Genomic DNA, 23,979 nt, shown 5'->3' on the forward strand with positions numbered 1-23,979 from the left:
GGGGTCAGCAGATGCAAACTGTTACATGTGGGATGGATAAACAACAAGGTCCTGCTGCATAGCACCGAGAACTATATTCAGTATCCTGTGATAAACTATAATGGAAAAGACTATGAAAAAGGAATACATATATGTATCACTGAATCCCTTTGCTGTACAGCAGAAATTAACATAACGTTGTAAATCAACTATACTTCAATAAAAAAAAAAATGGATAGTGATGTGAGCCTGAGTGGAAAAGGACTAGCAAGACCTTGAATTCTCTCAGCTCTGGCGGGACACTGCCGGCCCCACCTGCCGTAGGGAACCAGGGGCACGGGCACAGGACGGCAGCACCACGTACCAGGGAAGACCAATCAGGGCCGGACGCAGGGGGCGGGGCAGGGGCCCGGCCTCTTCCCACCAAGGCAGTACTGCAGCCCCTAACACTCGACGCAGACACGTTAAACAGATGCCATTCCAGGTCACGCAACCCGCCTTCAGCACAGACCTCAGGTAAACACACCCTGTAATTCATTTCCCTGACTTACCCACTCATGAAGGGACCCTTTCTCCGCTCCCCACACCTCTTATATTTAAAGAGGGGGCTGTGCTATCAGAACCACCTCCCAGAGCTGTTAGAATCTACATTTGAAAAGGCTGGTGGCCCAGACCAGAGCATAGACCAGTGATTTTATATAGGCTACCAAGGCTACCCTCCACCGAAGCAGAGACTTCTCCATATTGGCTACACAAATACGCAATTAATAACTGCTCTTGGGCATTAATTTTTCAATGCTGGTACCCGAGAAACAGCCGAATGTAGCAGAACTCTGATTCTCCTGCTTTCTACACTGGACACGGCAGGCACCCAAGGAAGGAAAGCAAAGCCAGGGAGAAAAAGGATGGAGGGGTCTCTCTGGCTAAAAAGAGAACCTTAAAAAACTGGGACCATCCCAGGTGAGCACAACCTAACTAGAGAAATTACCCGGCCCTCACTGTCAAATGCACCTGACAATTCCGTCTCTTCTGCTTCTGCTCCATTTAAATCAGACCCACAGCCCTTTAAACTGAATATGTACCAAGCAGCAGACAGGCAATGTTTCACAGTTCTCAGTATTGCTCTGTTCTCATAGCTTTCTTAAAAAAAATTTTTTTGAACAGTAATACATTCACAGGGTTCAAACTCGAAACACTGTAAGAGTATACATTTCCCTGTATAAATAGGGCATTGGTGACATCACAAGAAAAAAACTGTAAATATGTGAGGTGATTGATGTTACCTAAACTTACTGTGGTGGTCGTTTTGCAATATATACACGTATCCAATCATTATGTCATACACCTCAGACTAATACAGTGTTACAGTAAGGTCCCCTACATCCACACCAGTTCTGTTCCCAGAGCACTTTCGTTCATTAAGTCCAATTTATTCGTTAAGTCCAACAAAGTTACCCTAGGTACCCAACTCACACAATCGGCTGTATAGTACTGTACTGTAATAGGTTTATAATACTTTTCACACAAATAATACATAAAAAACAAACACAGAAAATAAAGAAAACATTTTTAATCTTACAGTACAGTACCTTGAAAAGTACAGTAGTACCAGCTATATCACTGCTGCTTTTACACTTGCTTCCAGACATCCTGGGCTTGAAATAAAGATACTGTACTACTGTACTCTATACAGTCCTGGGCAGTAAAGTACACAGAAGCACACCCACTTGTAGAGGATGCACGCACGTGACCATGTACACCATAGCACACAGTGTAAGACGTGAGCTCTATTTCAGCCACAGTGACTCCCTCTGCTGAGACAGATGCAAAGTACTAGGGGAAAAATAAAAGGCTAGCAACTTCTCTGACTGTTGCTGACAGTGTAACTGGTCCCACTGTTATGAGTCTTCTGCTTGGTGGAGCAAGCAGTGAGATGAAGTGTCCTTTCAGACTCCCATACGCAGGAATCCTCTTGATTAGGGCTTGGATCTTAAAATGATATTAGCATTTCTCTACCTCGCAGTGGGGTTAGAAACGGAGTGCAGCACAATTCAGTGCTCCCTCATCCTAAATCTGGGTGTGGGGTCCGAGGCACTGGAGTAAGGGGCCACACTCTGGCGACACGGGGAGCACAGGGGACAGCCTGAGGGGAACCTGGTCCAGGGGAGAGCCACAGCCACGCGCCCTCTGTCCACAACCTTCCTCCCCGAGCCACTGGCACAGGACGGCTCCGCAGACAAACCGCAGACAGAAGGTTCATCCTCCGCCTCCCACGCCTGATCCCAGAGACGTGGGCGGGTCTACCATGCAGGGCAAGAGCAATCCTAGACCCGTAACTAGATCCAGCTCCAGCACCTGAGGCCGAGTGACCTCGAGCAACTTCCGTAACCTCTCACTGCCTCAGCTTCGTTCAAAATAAGAATAATAGTCATCTCGCAGAGTTTTGGTGACAATTCAGTAAGGAAAAGTGTGTAAAGAATCTAAATACTCAATGGGTGATTTTGGGGGCTTCCCTGGTGGCGCAGTGGTTGAGAGTCCACCTGCCGATGCAGGGGACGCGGGTTCGTGCCCTGGTCCAGGAAGATCCCACATGCCGCAGAGCGGCTGGGCCCGAGAGCCATGGCCGCTGAGCCTGCGCGTCCGGAGCCTGTGCTCCGCAACGGGAGAGGCCACAACAGTGAGAGGCCCTTGTACCGCAAAAAAAAAAAAAAAGAAAAAAAAGAAACATTTCTCAAGTGCACGCTAAGGTCATCGTCGTCTGCTGTTTATTTACTCTGGTGCCAAGCTAAATACTCACATGCCTCCTTCAGCTTAACCTTTACACTCATGCCAGGCTGCCATAAACATTGCACAATAATCACCACTGTTCCCATCTCACAGATGGAGGAACTGTGACGGAGACAGCTTACATATCTAATCCAAGTTTACACAGAAAATGCCAAGATCAGAATTCAAAACCAGGTGTCAGACTGCAAAGCCCAATGCTGCCCTCCACTGGAGCAGACCATGAAAACTGCACTAACTCGGCTTCCAAGCAAAGCACCCTCCAAGACCAAGAAGGCACCATCGGCCGGCCTCCTTGTTCTCCTAACACACAACGACAGGTAGGAGAAAAAGGAGGAAACCCAAAAGCCATGGTCTATGTTCAAAGATAAGAGAAATACCTCCACTGGCCGGAAACAGAACAAAAGAGCAAACAGGGAGAGGGGATAAATCACAGTGTTGCTGGGCTTGGGGTCCACAGTCAGGAAGAGATGCCAGGAGCCTGCCTCCTGCAGGATAACGTGCTGCTGGCTTGGCATCTGAGGGAGGCTAAAAGCTTGCAGTCAGAAGCTGGGACAGAATAGGCTCCATGCTGGTTAAAGAAAGGTGACAAAAATCGTCACCAAATACAGCCTGGGGCTGTAGCTCTGAAGAGCTGTAAGCTTGGAGAGCCAAGCCCTGGGCGCTGGACCTGCCATGCCCCTAAATCAAGGCTGGTGAGTACATCTGACAGGTCCCTACAAAACCTCATTCTGGATTTAAAGTCGGAAGAGCTCAGTGTAAACCCACACAGGGGAGAAATAAGCAAAGCGGGGAGGGCAGGAGGGAGGAAAGCAGAGAAAGGGAGAGAAACAAAAACAAAATCTTCCACTGAACATGACCTGCAGACCATAATTCCAACTACGTGATTGCTAAGTAAGACAGCCAACACAACCAACAACCAAACCTGAAGTCACCCCAGAGGAGATTAATTTTATAAAAAGCCTGAGAGTCTAAAGTAAGTATATTTCAGTTACCTCAAGAGATCCATGAAAGCACAATTCACTGATTGTTCTAAAAAAAAAAATCATAAGGCAATCCTTTTGTAAACCAGACCTAAACAATGCATCTTTAGGATTTTATCTATCTCCTGATCAAATTCTTCTTTGAAAAGGAAAACACCAGCCCCCAGTTTCAAAAAACTAAAAAAAAAATAATAATTTTTTTAAAGACAGAATATATGAAACAATGCCACACTAGACCCTGGATATCAGGTAACCAAGGACACTGATCCCTGAAAGATGCGCCCTAACGCTGCCCCGGGAGAGGAAAACACAGGAGGAGCCTAGAAGTCTTCCCAGGTTGAGGAAACAGTCTGTCCTCACAGTTCACAGGTCAGGGTGAAAGAAGAGGGCTGTAGAGAGAGAAGTATGAAGATCTGCAGAAGATTCAATACAAATGAAAATGTCAGTGCAGGTGTGTTGAAGAAACTCCCCAAGGCCAGGGAACAGACCACACAAAAGGATTAGCAGGAATAATGCTGGGAGCTCACAAAGACCAGAAAGGGGCCAGTTCCCAAACAGCCGCATGGAAAACCTCATAATTCATGGGTTATCAGTTATAGTACTAAGAAGGGCCTTAAGCTGGTTGTGGGAAAAACTAATCCTGGACTGAAACCCTACACTGGCCCTGCCTAACAAGGCTTAAAAGGAGATGGGAAGGATCAAAGTGTTTCTGAGTAATCCCAGAAGAAGCTCAGAGAGATTATTAGGAATACAGAAATATATAATGCGTTACAAGGTAAAGTTGACAATATCGGGCATCCTATAGAAAGTTATCAGGCATGCAAAGAAGAAGAAAAAAAAACATAAAGTACAGGAAAAGAAATAGCAGTTCACCAAGAAGTGACACAGATGACAGAACTAGTTGAAAAAGGCACTAAAATATGCATGATAATGATATCTAGTATGCTCACAAAGCTAAAGGGAAGACTGAAAATGTGAGGTAGAGATAAAGAAGATCGTAAAAAAGACACCAACTGAAACTAGAAAACGGGGTGAAAAGAACACTGGATGGAATTAACAGCAGATTAGACATTGCAGGGGAAAAAATGATTGATGAATTTAAATATACAGCAGTGAAAACTATCCAAAATGAAACACAGAAGGAAAAAGAAATACTGAAAGAAACATGAACAGAGCACCGGTGGACTGTGGAAACGTTTCAAGTGGCCAAATAGACATGCAATTGGAGTCCCCAAGGGGAGGGAGCAACAGAGAAAACATCTGAAGGAATAATTTACTGAAATTTCTCAAATGCGATGAAATATATGTATGTATCAAGAATTTGAGCTTTCTACAAACCTAAGCAGAGAAGGAACTTTCCCTCATCCATAGATCTTAATGTCTCCAGGTTGCCTGTGTATCAAGCTCCTACAGGTAGTAAGAGTATGAAACAGGCACAGTCCTGGCACATTAGTTGTCTTGATTAAAGTATCTTGAAAAATTTTTTCACTGTACCTCGAGGCCCAATAATTTCATTTCATTTAACATAAAACCCCACACAATTTCAACTTCTTACTTCTCTAGGGTAGGGAACCTGTTTCTTAGCCCTACCCAGTCACCAGAGAATCAGCAACTTTATTAGGCTCCTTAAAAGCATTCCAGTTGATTCAATCGCGGCTATCTCACACTTTCTCCCAGTTTACTTGTACCAAGTCCTTAGGACAGAAAGGTTAACGCTAATAAGTATTTTCTCCACTCAGCAGACTCCTAAGGAAAGGTGGGTCTTAAGTCTCTCTCCACCTGAGTCCTAAGGTGATGATGTCCTCTTTCCACTGAGTATCTGTACTCAGCACAAGGCAAGGCTCTCTGTAGCCCCACTTCAGAGCGTGTGATCCAAGGCTCCGACAGGCGGACCTTGCCAGCCAGTTTTTCCCTGAAAGTGCAGCCGGCCTGGACGACACCCGAGCCCCAAGGAGCAGAGACAGCTCCACACGGCCTGAGGCAGCCGCTGCTCTGCTACTTCACCTCCAGATGTAAGGCGACCCTCTCCCAATCAGATAACACCAGACAGCCCAAAAGAGCACACTTCAAAATTATTAAAGTGACATGCTTCAACACTCTGTAAAGTTGACTCAGTCTTAGGAACAAAGTAGGACTAACAACCATAAACTCAATTATTCTTCTCAATCACTTTCACTTCATTTATATTAACAGGGATGCATGGACAGAGAAAAGTATGAAAAGATACAGAAGACACAGCATCCTCACTACCGACTGACCTCGCTCCCGACCAGGACAGCACTCATAACACAGAGCCCTGCAACGTAAGGGCCGCATACAGACCCCTTGGAGGTTGGGTTGACAAGCAAGTTATTTGGGGAGAATTAGCACCTATGGAAGGAAGAGGGTGGCGACTGCAGCGGGCGGAGTCAACCAACTGCAATCAGGCCTAACAAAGCCTTAACCTCGCCAGAGCTCTTCGGCCTGCACCACCCATCAGAACTGCCCCGTGGCGGGTGGACGGGGGGAGGGGGGAGGGGAGGGGGAGGGGGATGATGGAGCTGGAGGTGGGGTGGGCAGGGGCTGGGGGCTGGGGGCAAACTGCTGGGCCTTTATATTCCTCCCACAAGCAGTCTTTGGCTGTGGGCAGCTCTGGGAAGGGCACTGTCCTTGGGCAAGGGGGCTTGCCTGCAGCTGCGGCAGCCCCAGAGGGAGCTGACGGCTGAGGCCACCTGCTCTTCCACCAGCAGGGTCCTGGGACGGGAGCTGCAAGTGCATCTCAGTGACAACCCTGAGCCTGTTTTGCTCTTAAACGGAAGAGACACGACTTGCCCACAGCAACATATCTAGCTGGCAGCAGAGGATCACCATCCACTTCTCCTCAGAGGCGTTCATCCACACTGTGCTGGGAGGCCAGCGCCTCCTAAAGGGAAAGTCCAGTGCTCAGCAAGGGACTGTGCCAGAGGCGGCTGTACACTGTGAAGGGCGGCAAGTGAAACCGCGGTGTGAGGACTCCTAAACCCACCTTAGCTGCTCTGACAGGAGTGACCTGCTAAACACGGTACAAAACAGAGGGGAAACCATTCAGAAGTGTTTAAAATGTCAGTGTATCCCACAAGCACATCAACTGTCTAAAGCGCATTTTCTTTCTTTCCAATTCTAAACCGATAACCTCTCTCGTAACAGCCTTAGGATGCTGGTGCAATTGAAATGTTTGCAGAAAATAATCAACTGCTTTGGAGAGGGAAAACAAGCCCTGACACTAAAGCAGCTGTAATAACAAGAAATTGCCACAAGGAAATAGTGTGCTGTAATTTTTAATTTTGCTTTTCAAGAACAAAGGAATACAACACTAACAATTTAAAAGAGGAAAAAGCTCAGACCATAAAAACAGGTATAAAAAGAGTTGCTGAATAATTCTGAGGCCTGCTGAGGCAGTTCCTATTATTAGCTAATTAAAGAAAGACTGAATGTGAAGTTTCTAACTGATCTTTGGTATCTGAAATGTAACAGAGTATACCCCGACCAGCTACAGGGGTCAGAGGGCGGGAGAGTCGGAAGGCAACACCCAGGGGAAGGCGCCATCTTTTTAACATCACGGCTTCCGTAAGCCTCACAGTCTAGGAATATTATTGAAATGATCTGTATCTCTCCTTTCAAAAGAGCTAATGTCTAACATGGGCTCAGAAGTCAAAACGACAGGGCCCAAACCAGGCCTCAAATACTCCCAAGCTGCAACGTGGTCACGTGGTACTTCGTTGCTCTGGGTCCGGGTTCCCTCCTCTAAAAAAAAATGGAGATGATAATAACACCTACATCACAGATGCAGGTCAGAACCAAAGAATCCTTGTAAAAGTGCTTAATGCAGCATTTGACACTATTAATTACTCTCTCTCACTGTCATCCTCACTACTATGGCTATTACTACGCTAAAGGACATCCAGGTCGCTGGGACCCGGACAGGTTTACTGAGACATTTTTCAGCATCTAGCACCCCGACCCCAGATAAAACAAGTAAACGACCCCCCGAAACGCCTGAAGTAAGAGCACGGCACCTCCCTTCGGAGTGAGGGAGAGGAGCCAGGTCCGAGGGCACTGTGAACACTTACCTGTTGTGAGTGCTCCGAGAGCACGCGGCACGCTTCCTGTGACACCATCCCCTCATCCGTCAAGTTCCCAACACGGGCCTGGCTGGGGCACCTCCCCTCCCTGCCCTGCATCTCCCCCGAGAAGCATCCCAGCAGGTGACACAAACATGCAATCACCCCTTCAGCAAGGGCTGAGGCATATATATATATATATATATATTTTTTTTTTTTTTTTTTGCGGTATGCGGGCCTCTCACTGTTGTGGCCTCTCCCGTGGCGGAGCACAGGCTCCGGATGCGCAGGCTCAGCGGCCATGGCTCACGGGCCCAGCCGCTCCGCGGCATGTGGGATCTTCCTGGACCGGGGCACGAACCCGTGTCCCCTGCATCGGCAGGCGGGCTCTAAACCACTGCGTCACCAGGGAAGCCCAAGCTGAGGTATATTAATACTCTGACGTTAATCAGCCTGTTCACTTCCTCCCCATCGATGATACGGATCTCAATCCATTATCATTCTTATGAAAGGCTGTAATCATTTTTCTTTCTCTAGCTAATTACATTTTCATATCCTCCTGCTCCTCACACGGAATAAATCAGGAAATCCGTAAGTTCTACCTCACTAAGGACCTAAACCATTAAGCCACAACTTAGAGCAAAAAGTCTAGACACAGTAGGCTTAATGATTTCAGGAAGATGGTAACTGTTGAATATTTAAGCCCCCAAAGACAAAGGCATTTAGTACCTACCATCTCCAAAAAGATGTGTCATAAGCCTGGTAAGTGTTTGCTTAAGGTCGAACTCTACAAGCTTCGTGGCCTCCAGGGTATGTGTCTCCTGTTTACAGGCAGAACGAGAACTCTGTTCAAAGAGCTGCAGGTTTTCTCCATCCTTTATGCCAGCAAATAGCTGTAAACCAAGAGAAATAATACAAATAAATAAAAAGAGCATCGTGACCAGTCTATATCAAAAAACATAATGCGGAAACAAAACCCAGTAAGTCTTAAGAGTCAGTGAGCATACTGATATTAACATTCATTTGGTATCAACTTTGAATAAAGCACTATGCTACATGTAATGGAGAGTCTTTAGGAAATTAAGACACCATTCTGATCTTTGCTCATCTCTCCATTTTCCTTCTGCACTAACTTCTTGGCAGTCATTTCCTCACAGGCCACGTTATTCTCCATGCTAGTGGAAATACCAGTGAATCGGGTTTTCACTGTCCTTACAGTGGGACCTGAGACTAGGTAAGAAAGCACAGTCTAGGAATGAAGTCCTGTGAAGCCCTCCTAAACTGGAAGTGTGCTGGACTTTGCTACCCTGTCATTCCAAAGGTCAGGACAAGGCCTGAAATGTGTCTCTGCCATTTGCTATCCAGTAAACTCCAAAAAGTGATATGGGAGCTGAGCTCCAGGTAATGGTTTGAAAGATGGGAATAATAAATTAAGAGACTTCATGATAATTAAATAAAATAATGCATGAAGAGCATGGAGTACCTGGCACATTGCAATGGCTAATACAGTGTCCTCGTTGTCATCACAATCACCATTACTAATCACAGCTGTCATCAGTCTGAAGCTGCTTAAGCACTGAAATAAAGTAGTTCATCTTTAACAGCAAAGCAGGCCTTCACCTGCTGGGAGACTGACTCAACATGGAGAGCTGACCAAGTCAATCTGTCATTCTTTCCACCCGAAGTCCCATGAAATCAAAAATTATTTTAATCAAAGAATGAAACAATTGCTGTTTCAAGGTAATAACGGGATGGATAATTAGAACCAAATCTCCTGATAAAGCTACTAAAAAATACAAAAATTCTTAAAAGCAACAAAGAAGTAACACAATAGAGAGGACTTACTACACAAAACTCTGTGAGGAAGCACAAAGCCAGAAAAAAGCCCAGCACGAAGCCAGAGAGAAATACTGAGACTATCTGCCTACCCCGATTTCAACTGGACACTGAACATTGCTTGTGACAGCTTATCAATAAAAGGGAGGCCAAATTGGAAGCCCACAGTGTCTGACCAAGTTGAGATGCTAGGTAAGTGCTCTGAAGGATGTATCCTCATGGTAAGAATGAATACAAAGTGACTAGTTCTTATAAAGACTTCCAGCCAGGTGTCACCTCACCTGGGTAACAGAACTTCAGGCTGTGAAAATGGACTAAGGCAACCCCAGAGTGCTGGTTCCTCTAAGTGCTCAGCAGAATCAAACACAAATCTTTTCACAAAAAAGATTCTACTTCCCAAGGTCTCAAATTATTCCTATGAGAGCTAAAGACAATGCAGCTGCCAAAGTCTATGTCTTTCAATATTTCCTCTAAAAATAACTTGGAACAACAAAAACAGAAAATTAAACTACTAAACACCATGCCCTCAGAAGGAAACAGAACAGTGACCCAACTTCAAATAATTGTATGTAGAAAGGAAGGAAGGAAGAAAGGAAGGAAGCAAAGCTAACTGCCATAGAGAAAGAGTGCTATTATATTCCCACCCTGCTCTTTTCGTTTGGGGTAATTAAGGACAAGCTGAGAAAAACTGAGGGGAAGAGAGAAGGGAAACAGTGAGGAACTAGGTTGATCTAAAATCGCCACCAGAAGGAGTAAGTGTGACCATCCTAAGAGTATCCTAGCAGATCTGATGAGGGACTACAGAAAAGGGATGCAAATGTATGCCCAGTTTGAAGCTACGGTTTTCAAAAGGCATGGTTATAATGAAAGATAAAGGGGCAAAAGAAAGTAAGATATTTTTTGGCCATTGGGTAGGGAGGAGTAAAAGAAGCAAAAGGGAAAATTTAGGGTTGCACAAAATAAAACAAACCTAAAAAATTAGAGGATTTACAGAACTATTCCCCATCTTCCACTAAAACAAACAAAAAAATTCCATTAAAGACTCTGCACTTTGCTACACTAACAGAAGAGGGCACCAGAGAACTACAAAATCTAAACAACCCACAGAAAGGAACAAAAAAAAAATTCAACAGGACTATAGAAAATTATCACAAAGAATTAAAAATTTTTTAAATTCACTCAAAACAGCTCAAATGATGAAAATCTAACCTTCTTCCCCCAAAAAAGAAAATCAAGAAGCAGAAGAAAAGTGTAAGATGATACTTGTAAACTAACTTAAATCTGCTCAAACAAGCATTTGGGAATATTGCTTGAGCCAGAAATGCAAATGTTAAGACAAAAATGAATGAAAAACAGAAAACTGTGAACTGAGGAAAGAAAGAGAAGGAAAAATATCATTTCAGAACTTAAGTTTAAATTAAAAGATATGCAAGGAATAATGGACTCGAAGATTTAGCAAGAAGAATTGAAGAAAAGCAAGAAAACAACCAAGAAAAGGACAATGAGATAAAGAAAGAAGAGTCAGAGAGAAAATGGTGGAAATGGACGACAGGCAAAGAAGAAATAATGTTTATATAACTGAAGTCGGTGAAAGAGGAAAAACAAAACAGCAGAGGAGAAATAATGGGCACCATGTAAAATGGATACCTGAAGAACCAAATATAAGACATGTCCTAGTAGAACTATTAGACTTCAAAGATGAAAAGAAAAAATCCTCAAGGTCTCCAAGCAAAAAGATCAAACAACTTAGAAAGGCAAAGCCACTGGACTAGCATCAGACTCTTCAAAAACAACATACAAAAAAGGCAACAATGACCTCACATTTTCAAACAACTCAAAAAAAAAAAAAAAAAAAAAACTGGACCAAGAATTTTATACCCAGCAACACTGGCCTTTCAGTACCAAGTCTATAGAAAAAGCTTTAAACATACAAGAGCACAGGGAATTTCACATGAAGGAGCTCTTTCTGAAGGATCCACCAAAGCATGGGCTTTACTCAAGCAACAGGTAACTGGGAAAATTTCAAACCCCCCACCCAAAAAAAACTGATGGATAACACATTAATACACGAAATTGTAGATATGAGACTAAAACAAAGCCAGATATTAAGTTGGAAGATTAAAATACAATTCTTATATGTCATGACAAAGTAGAAATAACCAAAAAATGGAAGAAGAGAGAGTGAAAGTGGAATAAACTCATTGGTTTAAGGGCCAAAAATTAATAGAAAAATGGGATAAACACATGAACAGACAATTCACCCATATATATATATATATATATATATATATATATATATATACACATATATATATATATGAAAATGACTCTTAAACCTATAAAAATGTTTTCAAACAGAGAAATGCAAATTAAAACAACACTGACATTATTTTTAAACTGTTGTACTGGTAGAAATTAAAAAGCAAGACAACATTCTTTTGGAGAGGCTTGGGAAAAGATGTACTCTCATACACTGCTGATGGAAGTGAAAATGGGTAGAACCTTTTGGAGGTAAATTTGGCACATATCCAACAAAACTACATTTGCAATTCACCTCCTGACCTAGTTCTTCTACTTCTGGCTATTCACCCTGAACACACCTCCAGAATTAATATATACGTAACAAGGTTTTCACTGTAGCATTGTTTATAATTGCGAAGTACTGGAAACAAAGAAGTGTCCTGACGAAAGAGAGACGTTAAATAAACTATGGTCTACCCATATAATGGAGTACTTAAGAGGCCTAATAAAAAATGAGGATGATGTCTCCGAAGTGATATGTAATGATTCTAAGCTACACTGCTATGTGAAAAAAGCAAAGTGTGAAGATCATACATTATATGCTACTTTTTAAAAACTTATTATGGTACTTTTCATGTAAGAAAGAAGGGAAAATAATAAAATATACATGAACCTGCTCGTTCGTATAAAACAAAACTAAACAAACTTCATAGAAATGATGAATCAGAAATGAAAGAGATTCACTGCCTACCAGAAGGTGGGTGGTAGCAGACTGCAGAATGAAAGGAGCTGGGGGATAGGATGGAGTAAAAAGAGGAGGTGGCGGGAAGGGGGCAAAGAGAGGAGTGACACTCTTCTAAGTAGACTTTTTGTATAGTTCTGACTTGCGGAATCACATTAATATTTGACGTACTCAAAAACTTTAAATAATAATTAAAATCCACCCAGATGTGGTGAAAACTCAAAATGGAATACGATCAGCAACAATAGAGCCAATTCTACTCTAAACAATTGACATAGCCACATGGAAGAGAGTGGAGAAGAAAAGAATTAAAGAAAGTAAATTTGAAAAACAGTATTTTAACTGGATACTCTAAGGTTAAAGACAAAATAATCATAGCAAGTATTGTACACTAGATAGTAAACTTTGTTCCACAGAGGTATGTGTTCACTTTTCTGAAACTACCTTATGTTCATTCAAGAACTGATCAAGTAAGTAAATATATTGTGGGTAAAGGGACCCAGGTTTCTCATAGTCACTGTCAAAGAAAATGGGGAGGGGCTAGAATAAGCCACAGGGTAGTGACTTGGAATTGGAGGTACCCATATGAATTCATGTTTCTAAACACATATACAGATAGATATAGAAACAGAAGTAGGTGTGCATATATTGCCCACTTCTGTCCTTTGAGGGGGACCTAGAAGTGGTGACATCCCAGTAGCAATAGGTGCACTCAGGTCTGGGCTTCTAAATACCATTTTTTAATTAGGAAAAAAAAAAAAAAAAAAAAGCAGGGCTCCTTAGAGAAATGAATGACTTTCAGGGCTGGGTCAGAGAAAACATAAGATGAACCTGGGACATCATTTGGGGCCAAAAAATGATGAGAACATGTCAAAGGACACTGAAGACTACCTGAAGAGGCTCCCAATGGCCGAATCTGGGTCAATTTGAGCAACAAAACAAGTAATTTTAGTAATGGACCCTAACCCACAAAATAAAGAAATATCCACATGAAACCATGCTAATATAAATGATTACCTTCTCCCATATACATTTTATTCAATTAAAGATCTTTGTAAAATTCTAAAAAATAATTTTAAAAGGAATGATGGATAAAGAAAACAATCATTTGGCAAACACCAGAGTAGTAATCATTTCAGACAATAATTAGCAATGGATGATAAAGATACTGGGGCAAAATATGATGAGAAAGATGATATCATCTCAAAGTATCTTCCCCCAGGTAGTACAGCTTAGGACAATGCTGAGTAAAAGAAGTCAGTCACTTGAAGACTACTTCTTAAAAACGAATATCTACAGTATTTACAATACATAGGTATAACCAAAAAATACCCATAACGTATACTAAAGACTAAAGTTTGGAAAACTCTGAAAGGAAAAGCAGTAATTCATAACACCGTCAGCACAAAACAGCACAGGAGAATAAAACCACGTACACAAGTCAGCTCTTATTTCTAGAGGAAATGTAACACTGGAGCTTGAGAGCGCAGCCCAGCGGACCCCAAATAAGGAAATGAACTGCAGAGGGGTGACGACCCAGAGAAGCTAAGATCACTTAGCCAATTAGTCCCCACGCTGGGAATAAATCACTCATCTCAGCCTTGGTTCCAGGGCCCTTAAAGTGGCTGCCTCTCACTTAGCTTTCTGTTTGAGAGACATCCGCTGGTGATAAAATTAAATTAGATTTCCATTAACTGCACACATTAGGCTGTGTCATTTGTTTTTCCACTAGGATTTCTTCTATTTCTCTGACATTTTCTTAAGTGTCCTTGCAGAAACCCAGAAGACAAATTCCACCCCTACTGGAACAGCTTACAGAAGCCAGGACAGGTAGTTCACAAATGAGAAAAGAACAGGTGCGGGAAATTAATTCTAATCAGGCTTAAGAATAAAAATGGATTGCGAAAGCCAATTCAATTTAAAATTCAGAAAGCCAGAAGGATTTTTCAAAATGGCCCAGATTTTAACCACACATTTAAAAGCAAATAAAAAGGCAAATGGTCAGAAGAATAACATACATCCATGCAAAATCCTATGAGAGGGCAAGTATAAATGGGGCTTGGATGACAGCAAAACTTCAAGCAGTTATGTAGGGCTGGTCTGTGGTTCCCAAAGCAGCCATTTTTCTATTCAGCCATTTAGAATTATCCATTGATCACTGGTTTAATCCAGATCGTCCACCTTGCATATTAATGCTAAACAACCCCTCCCCCTCCCTCACTGCCTCTCTCCAAGTTTCCATGCAGATGCAACGACCCTGTAACTGACTTCGCTGCAGTTGCTGCCTGGACCACTATTGGCTAAGTTAGTGATTGTTTACTATATGTGCTGACTTACTGAGGGCTTACCTTATTTACTCTAGGGCTTCACTTCATCCTCACCATCCTTATTCTTTCCCCATTTCTCATATAAGGAACTTGAGGCTTACAGAAGTTAAGTAACTGACCATTGTTGCACAGCAAGTGATGAAGCCTGAATTCAAACCAAACTCTGATTTGTGACCCCATCTTCCAGGCTCCATGGTTATTTCCACGACAGCATATACATGATCATCTCTTCGGCTTTGGTGTAAAAAGGATCTATGGTCAGATGGATGGGATTAAGAACTGGACAGAAGACATGAGCAGAGAGGAGAAGCCTGGAAGCCTGGCTCCACACACTGGCGCTGCTGTAGCACCCTCCATAAAACAGTGACGGTTTATCCCAATGAAGCCATTATTACTGCACAAGGGCCAAGCAATCTCTCAAAAAATGAAAATTAAGGTCTGCCTTTCAAATGCCTTCATATGTGCCAGTGCATCGGTGTGCACAGTGATCTGAGGAGGATTGCACTAGAACCAAGCGTTAGCTACGACACTGTTGCACCAGTAACAGGCAGGGTCTGTGTGGTGGAGGCCCCGTGGACCTCAAGGGCACTCTTGGGTGTAGGGAGGCTGGTGACCCTTGAGTCCCTATCAGGACACCAGTGCTTGATGCAGGTTATCTCAGCCCTGTCCTCCTTATCCAAGGAAGGAAGAGAACCAAAGGAAAACAGCAAGAGAAATGAGGAAAAAAACTGCTTTGAGTGCTAGACAAAGAAATAATCCTAATGCGGGTGAGAAAGAGGAAGAAATGCTGCTCAAACCCAAAAGTGGTTCAGAAGAAACCCTCTAGAAGGAAAAGACATGGGTTTGTGATGCTGTTGTCCATTTGATAAAACTCTGAAGGATGACAGAGCATAGGATAATCAAAATAAAACCTGAATTCAAGAAGTCCCTATGTGGCTGCGGATGCATAAGAGCACACGTTCACTGCATCTTAACTTGACCTTAATGCTGATGAAATAAGCCCACCTCTTCTGCCTGAGATGCTTGGGCTCAGGCAACAGGCTGGGGGCCGGCCCAATGCCACAGAGAAAGAACCAGGCTCATTTTCTGAATAACCTCAACAAACTAAGGAAGTATGGGAACAGGAAGCTGGTAGCAGCATCAAGACAACATCTAGGAAGGTGAATGAGAAACAGATACAATGTTTTCCAGTGACAAAGCTCTTCTGCATTAGAACATTAGAACAAATACAATCAGGTCACTGCAACAGCATGTGAAATTTTAACCAGCTGGTCAGCCAATCAGCCCCTACTTTACCACCAGTCTAGTTAATTCTACGTTCATTAAGTCAATCTGCGCCCGAGCTAAGAGAGCAAACGTCTAAAGCCCTCGGAGACAGAGCACAACAGCATCCTTACCTGCACAATGTCAACTGCAAGTGCAGGAAACACGAGCAGTGAAGGGATCACCCAAGGCAATGTTCATGGGAAAATGTCACAGGTGATACAGCCAAACAAGAGTTTGAAGTACACAGGTTGAATGAGGTGACAACAGGGAATTCAGACATTTTAATAAAGAGGAAGAGGGGAGAAGTAGGAGGACCGGGGGAGGAGGAAGAGGGGAGGAGCAGGACCATTAAAATCTCAGCAACAGCACCCAAAGGACATTTTGGCCTGCTGAGGTGCTTTGTCGTAGAATGAAGCATTTCTGCAAGCTGCTGTTTAAAAACCGTTTAATTTGGCTGTGTGACTCTATTTAGAAGGATCCGACTCAAAAGATTAGCAGCTTAATTAGATGGGAAAAAATAAAAAACGATCATCTCCGAGTAACAAGGAAGGAGAATCCTTTGGCAGTTGAGGAGAGCGTAAGGGGTTCTTCTGGCGGGATAATAACCTGGCTGGGAAGTGAAAACCTAAAGGTGACACGAAATACAAGAGCCGCCTGCATGACAAACAGGGTTTCTTTTTGAAGGATTTTGAGACTTCCAGGTGCTGGAACGTGAGCGCCTGAGAATTAAGTTCTACCTAGAGGAATGGCTCAGGCCAGCAACTCCCGGCTGACAACAAAAAAAGGAACTTGGAGAGACGGGAGGGGCTCATTTAAAAGGTTTTCAGGGGGTGGGATAGGGACAGTGGGAGGGAGGGAGACGCAAGAGGGAAGAGATATGGGGACATATGTATATGTATAACTGATTCACTTTGTTATAAAGCAGAAACTAACACACCACTGTAAAGCAATTATACTCCAATAAAGATGTTAAAAAATAAATAAATAAATAAATAAATAAAAGGTTTTCAGGAGGATTTCACTGCAGATTACATGATGCAAATGCTCTCCTCCTTCTTACTTACAAAATTACCGGCAATCTCCAAGGTGTTCCTGAATGACTGTTACAACTGTACTTTAGCAGGAACTAGAAGGGGTTCCTAGTTCTGTGTTCGGCTGAGTGGGACGTGAGACCAGAGAGCGCACTAGTGAACATACGTAATTTTAACCAGAAGAGGCTTTTTTATTTCCAACTATACAGATTGTAAATTACAGGCCAGTATAAAATCAGTGCCATCTAGAGGCACAGAGGAGAGGGGGTTGTGCTATCACTGGTGATGATACACCATCTTTTCACCAAAACAAAGAGTCTTTTCATTATTTAGCGTTCATGCAACCATTTTTTAAAAAAGATTTCTGTCTAACCAACTGCATTTACTAGGTAATAACACTTTCTAAATAAGGCACATATAACTGACATCAGGGTCATATTGACTTGATAAAATTCCAGTTGATATTTATTTTCCTCTGCAGCATTTTTCTTTTCTGCATCCATTGTATGATTTCTGCAGGAGATAAGAAACAGGGTTTAGGACAAACCAATCCCAAAAACCCAGGGAGGGAGGCCATTCAAATTATTGGTTCGACTCAAGTTTCTGAATCTTGAGTAAACAAGAGTTCCTCGCACTGCAAAGGTAACTGAAAAGGCCACAGCAAGAAGGTTTGGAAATAAAGAAATAAAATATAGGTGATTCTTTAAAACTTGATTCACCCACTGTGACAAATATGCCAGACCCATGTAAGACGTCATCAACAGGGGAGACTGGGTGTGGGGTACACGGCAGCTCCGTACCTAAGCTGCAATTTTTCTGTAATCCGAGAGCTCTTCTGAAATTAAAACTTTATTACACAATTGAATGTAGGGGACGTACACTCCTCTGACTGAGGCCAGCACGCTCAACAACACGACAGCCCAAACAGCAGCCTTTCACACCGTCACTGCGGAGGAAGACGAGCCAGAACGATTTCTAACCCGCTCGGGAGCAGCAGGACAGGCTCTGGGCAGCGGGCAGGACCTCCAGAGTAAGGACCGTTGTCACGGTGCCCTGAACAGAGCAGAGGCTTCGTGCACTTCTCCTTGACGACGTGATTCATTCAGAACCACCTCTACAGGCACGTGCTGAGTCCAGAACCAAACCTTGGAGTGCTGTTCTCTCCAGTGAACTTCAGAGAGCACTCAGCCACGCATCGCCCTCCTGCGGATGTCCTACACCCACACTGCGTCACTAGAGGAAAGGCTTTGCCTTCTTCCTTCCTGAGAACAGAGAGGTCATCAGATAAGACCCCCACTTCCAGCCTCCCATTCCCGCCCCTAAATGCACCTGCCATGCAGCCATGCTGCAGTCCTTCATGCCCACCTCCAATTACAAAACAAAAACAAAACGTGCACCCTCTCCCGTCCAGCTCTAGGCGCTAGCGACGCCCCTGCAATGACACCCTGTCCACACGCTTCTCACTGAGAAATCCTCCCACGTCTCCTGTGCCTCTAACCTCTCTTCCGGCTCCTTCTCCTTAGCAAACATGGTCAGTTCTTCTCTTTACACAACAGTCCGCAAAAGAAACGCAACTCCCTCTCATCCCATCTCCTGCTACGACAACCCTTCCCCTCACAGTTAAACTGGTCACTCTTCCTCGGTCCTCTTAACAGCCTCCCTTTCCTTCCTCTGCGTCACTCAACATTTCTATTCCACGGGCCTCCTTTTCCGCTTGTACACACCTTAGTCTGCCGACTGCCCTAGATGACTGGGGCTAAAGCACCCACACGTGATGGAGTGTAAACCTGCGTCTCCATCCCAGACGCGCACGCCGGCACCTGCCCACCAGACATGTCCGTGTACAAAGCCTCCACCTAAACATGTCCCAAAGTCCACTAACTCTCCTGACCCCCACTCCAAAACACTTCTCCCCCTGCAACCCTTAACTCTGAGAGTGGTACCAAGAAGGCAGCCCAAGAGAAATTTTCAGTGGCTTTTCCCTTTCCCTCACTTCCCCACACGCAGCCACCAAACCCAGTAAATCCCACATCACCCCTCAAGTTCACCCTTTCCTATCTGTCACCTGTGCCATTTCTTGGGCTTGCCCTGCATTGGTTCTTTGATGATTATAAATAATCTAGTCTCCTCAAATCCAGTCTTGCCCTACCCTGCTCCATTCCACGGGCTGCTATGCAGATTTCTGTAAAATGCCAAACTGATTACATCCCTCTTATGCTTAAAAATTACTTAAGACTCCTCATTCTTTTTAAACTAATGCTCAGACTCCAAAATGTTACGTCGAAGGCCCTTCAAGAACAGTTCATACCTCTCTCTCCAGCTGCCTCTCCCATTGCTCCTCCGAGCCCCGGCCACGCCACTGGACACACTGCAGGGATTCATCACACTCTGCATCTCCGTGCCTTCAAATCTGCTACTCCCGTTACCTGGAACACGGCGCCCCCTTCCCTGCCGGGATAACTTCAAATTCCTCTTCAAGATTCTTTGGTAAGCCTTCCACGATTACCCCAGGGATAAAGATTTCCTTCCTCTGTGCCCTGGCCATATCTTTTTCCTGGTGCCGACTGCGTGGTGTAGACCTTCTAGTTCATCTGTCTCTCTCCCTAGGCTGTCCACAAAGCAGTGACACTTAGTCAGGATCTTACTTTATAACAATCCTGTTTAGGATGAGGTTCCTAAGAACACATGGCATCCAATCTATATCCAGTTCAGCTCAACCCAAACCTGTCACTGAGCAGATCATCTCTGAGCCCCAGAGACAAGCCATTCACCTGGAGAGTGACAGATAAAGCCTGGAACTCTGATGAATACAGCCTCATCTGTCTGGCAGGCCCACTGCTTATTAATTCTTGGCTCACAGACAGAGAAATAAGTAAGAATCACTTCTAAAAATAAGCTCATCCACATATCTTACCACAGGAACTCCCAAGCCTTCATGTACCCTGAATGCGGCAGGAAAAATTCAATTACGTTATTCAAATCCAACTAAGCATTTCGGCAAATATTAAGTATTCAAATCACTTTGGAGGAAGGATTGGGATGTCTCAGTGAGATGAACAGACATACATATTAAAGGGATAGCAGACTCCTCCAAGTGGATTTCAGCTGCTAATTTCAGTTTTTAATTTCTTTAAACAACTAGGCCCTAAATGAAATCTTCTACGGCTCATTCTTTGGGAAGACCTGTGTTTGAAAGGGCCCCATTGAGTACAGCTCCATCCTGGAGTCTCTGTGGGAAGTCCGTGCCCGTTGTAGCTAATTGATACTGACTCAGTTTTGCCCTTGCCTGGATTTCTGGTGATAACACCACATGCAGGTTAATCAAGGTGCAGAGTGGAGTGGCGGGGAGGGGCCTGCCGAGGCCGAGCTCCACGGAGAGCAGAGTGCACCTCCCCCGCTGCTCCCTCCTCCCCGGACGCCAGACTGGTGCCAGGGCAGTCATGGGAAGATGGGAAAGTCGACTTGCGTGACGAAAGATGCTACAAAAACACCTTGGAGGTTGAAAAGCTACTTCTGCCAGGCAGCTGAATGAATGAGCACCGGCTGCCAAGGGTGCTACAAGGACTGGAAGCTCAAGTTCCAAGTGATTTCCGTCCAAGCTTTCTCAGGAGCCCCACCCCAGACCTTCAGGTGCAAACTCAAACAGGTCCGCACCGAACAGCACGGTCTTTCCAAATCTCCCCTCGCTCAAGCCTCCATGAGCGAAAACTCAGGTTGAATAGATCACAGAGGCTGTTCAGTTCCTCAAGGACGCATGTTCCCGAGAAGCCAGTGTCAGGAAGAGACTGGGGACAGCAAGTTACACGCCTCCACGGGGCCACTTCCCTGGCACGCGGGAGGCTGCTCCCCACAGAAATGTCATCTGCACCATCAGCAAGTGACCTCTGCCCTCCTGGGTGCTTTGGACATCCAGCGATTTGGCTGGCTTTCATTAACTCCGACCCATGATGAGGAGTGTATTGTTCAGCACTTTTCTTCTCTTACGGGTTCTCCTAGGGGTACCAGTGGGAGAAGGATGTAGATTCGCACCTGCCAAGCTCTGGTCTATACAGAGAACACATCAGAAACCTCAAAGCCTCAAAGTGGGGAACTTACACGAAGCCGCACGTGAACCACACGAGAGCTTAGAGGTCTGGATGTGTTGAGGCAAAAACCACAACAGTGGTGACAACACTGCGTCCCACGTGAACTGGTTCTCATGACAACCGCCATTTAACAGAGGAGGAAAGTTCACCCATTCTGCTGCCGACTTTAAAATCGTGGTCTCTCATCACCCTCTGCCTAGGCCGTGATGACAGATGACACAGAGAAAGAGACTGCATTTTCCTCTTCAGATGGCTAAACAGCTCATTCGTGATATCAGTGGGTGAAGCATAACAGGACCAAGTGAGGCTCTGTCTAAATTCTATCATCTCCTCTCAAAGAAGATGACAGAAGACACACTACTAACCAGTCCACGGAAAAGATAGCAGTGGCTTAAAAAAAAAATACATCAGACCTAAAAGGTAGGACCCACGAGGTCAATGATTCACGCTGATGATACACAGGTAGACGTACACGTAACCCAGCATCTATTTTTAAGATAACTATGGCGGGGGCGGGGGAGCGGTGCTGACACTTGCTGAGTGGCTCCAGCTCATCAGCCACCAGCCAGGCTCTCCAGCCACATTCAGGAGTGGTCCTTGTGTCAACTAGGGAAACTGAGGCTCCAAGTGGCTGAAGACTCATCTCAGGTCGCAGACAGTGAGGTGCAGAGCCAGGACTGGACTCCCCGGAGCTGGTGTCATTTCCAGAGTGACAGGCACTGCTCCCAGAAACATTTTCCGTAAATGATGCCAAGGCCCACAGCTGGCCTCCAAGAGCCAGCCACCCGAAAGTTCACGTCCTTTACTCAGTCCCGGTTGGCGAGAAGTGCACAATTCCATACTTCTACACTGTCACGTATAAATGAAGGCTACTTACTAGTAACTGACCAAGCGGTTTACGAGGAGGGTCTAAAATGCGGCATCTCTAGAACAAAGCTGAGGAGTTATCAGAATTGCCTAGGGACTCTGGGTGTCCACTATAGAGTCTGGCTGCCCAGGACTGTGATAGGTAATTCTGTGTCCACTTATCTGGGCCACGGGGTCCTCAGGTATTTGGTTAAACATTATTTCTGTATGTTTCTATGAGCGCGTTTCTAGATGAGATTACCATTTGAATCAGTTGACTGAGTACAGCAGAAGGCCCTCCCGATGTGAGTGGGCTTCATCCCATCTGCTGAAGACCTGAATAGAAGAAAGGCTAAGAAAGAATTATTTCCCTCTGCCTGTCTTTGGGCTGGGACACCAGTCTTCTCCTACCTTCAGACTTGGATTCAGACTGAAACTCTACCGTTGGCTCTCCTTGATCTGGACTTCTCAGCCTCCATGAGCAAGTGAGTCACTTCCTTATAATAAATCTCTTAGTATAAATCATCTCATCTCATCTCTCTCTCTACACACACACACACACACACACACACACACACACACACACCCTCACACACACACACACACACACACACACACACACCCTCACACCCTATTGGTTCTGTTCCTCTGGAGAATCCTGATTAACACAAATGGACAACACCAAAAACCCCTGGAACACATTTGAAAAGTTGGAATCACCACAATTCACAAGAAGAAAATTATTGCTGGATCTTCAGTGGTGTTGTGGGTTGGTTGTAGATTTTGAATGCTGGTAGAACCTTTCAACCAAAAATTATTATTTGTTGTATTGTTATAGATGAATTTATTGTGTGTTGTTTAATAAACACTACACCATACGTGATGGAATCAACATCTAACAACTAGATGTTAAAATTATATTTAAGGGACTTCCCTGGTGGCACAGTGGTTAAGAATCTGCCTGCCAACGCAGAGAACACGGGTTCGAGCCCCGGTCCGGGAAGATCCCACATGCCGCGGAGCAACTAAGCCCAGGCACTGCAACTACTGAAGCCCATGTGCTCTAGAGCCTGTGAGCCACAACTACTGAGCCCACGCACCACAACTCCTAAAGCCCAAGCACCTAGGGCCCATGCTCCGCAACAAGAGAAGCCGCCGCAATAAGAAGCCTGCGCACCACAATGAAGAGTAGCCCCTGCTCGCTGCAACTAGAGAAAGCCCGCACGCAGCAGCAAAGACCCAATGCAGCCAAAAATAAATAAATAAATAAATAAGTCTGTATTTTAAAAAATTATATTTAAGACACTGTAGTTCAAATAAGAATCATTTACACCACTACTGCCAAAGCTGATGGACTGTATTCTACATGGACCCAATGCCAAATTCCCCACAAAATGACACAGGGTTGCTACCACAGAGTTCTTTTTGCACCGAAAAGGTGAAAGAGTTGGGGCAACTCAACTGAGGGGTCTTTCCCTTCATCTAAGAGTCCATGTCCTAAAAATATTGAGAGATATATCACCCTGGAGATCGTAGCCCAAATTCCCTTTGAAAAACAGTCTCTCACTCAAGATCCTTTTGTGAGAAAGTTATTTTTTCCATTTGTCTGGTATAAATCCTTCCTGTTTTAAGTCTTGGTCATGAACCTTAAATAATACATATAACAAATTACTAAACCCTAACACGGGTCACCTCCTCTTGGGTGTGTGGTAAGATCTGTTCTCCACAAGATCCACGCTCTCAACTCTGTACCTGAGTCCAATCGCCAGGTAGCTGTCTG

General features: G+C 44.4%; 1 protein-coding gene across 8 annotated transcripts in view; it reads right to left on the reverse strand.

Moving 5' to 3' along the window:
* The window catches only part of FARS2 (phenylalanyl-tRNA synthetase 2, mitochondrial), a 382,164-nt gene that overhangs the window by 277,512 nt on the left and 80,673 nt on the right, over nt 1-23,979 (reverse strand). For all 8 annotated transcript variants that reach the window (XM_081245396.1, XM_081245389.1, XM_081245394.1 and 5 more), the window contains exon 4: nt 8,559-8,718. In XM_081245396.1, the coding sequence (XP_081101522.1) occupies nt 8,559-8,718 (160 nt within the window). The remainder of the gene's footprint in view (nt 1-8,558; nt 8,719-23,979) is intronic.

Source organism: Mesoplodon bidens (assembly GCF_964165515.1).
Source record: "Mesoplodon bidens genome assembly, chromosome: 10".
Lineage (NCBI taxonomy): Eukaryota > Metazoa > Chordata > Mammalia > Artiodactyla > Ziphiidae > Mesoplodon > Mesoplodon bidens.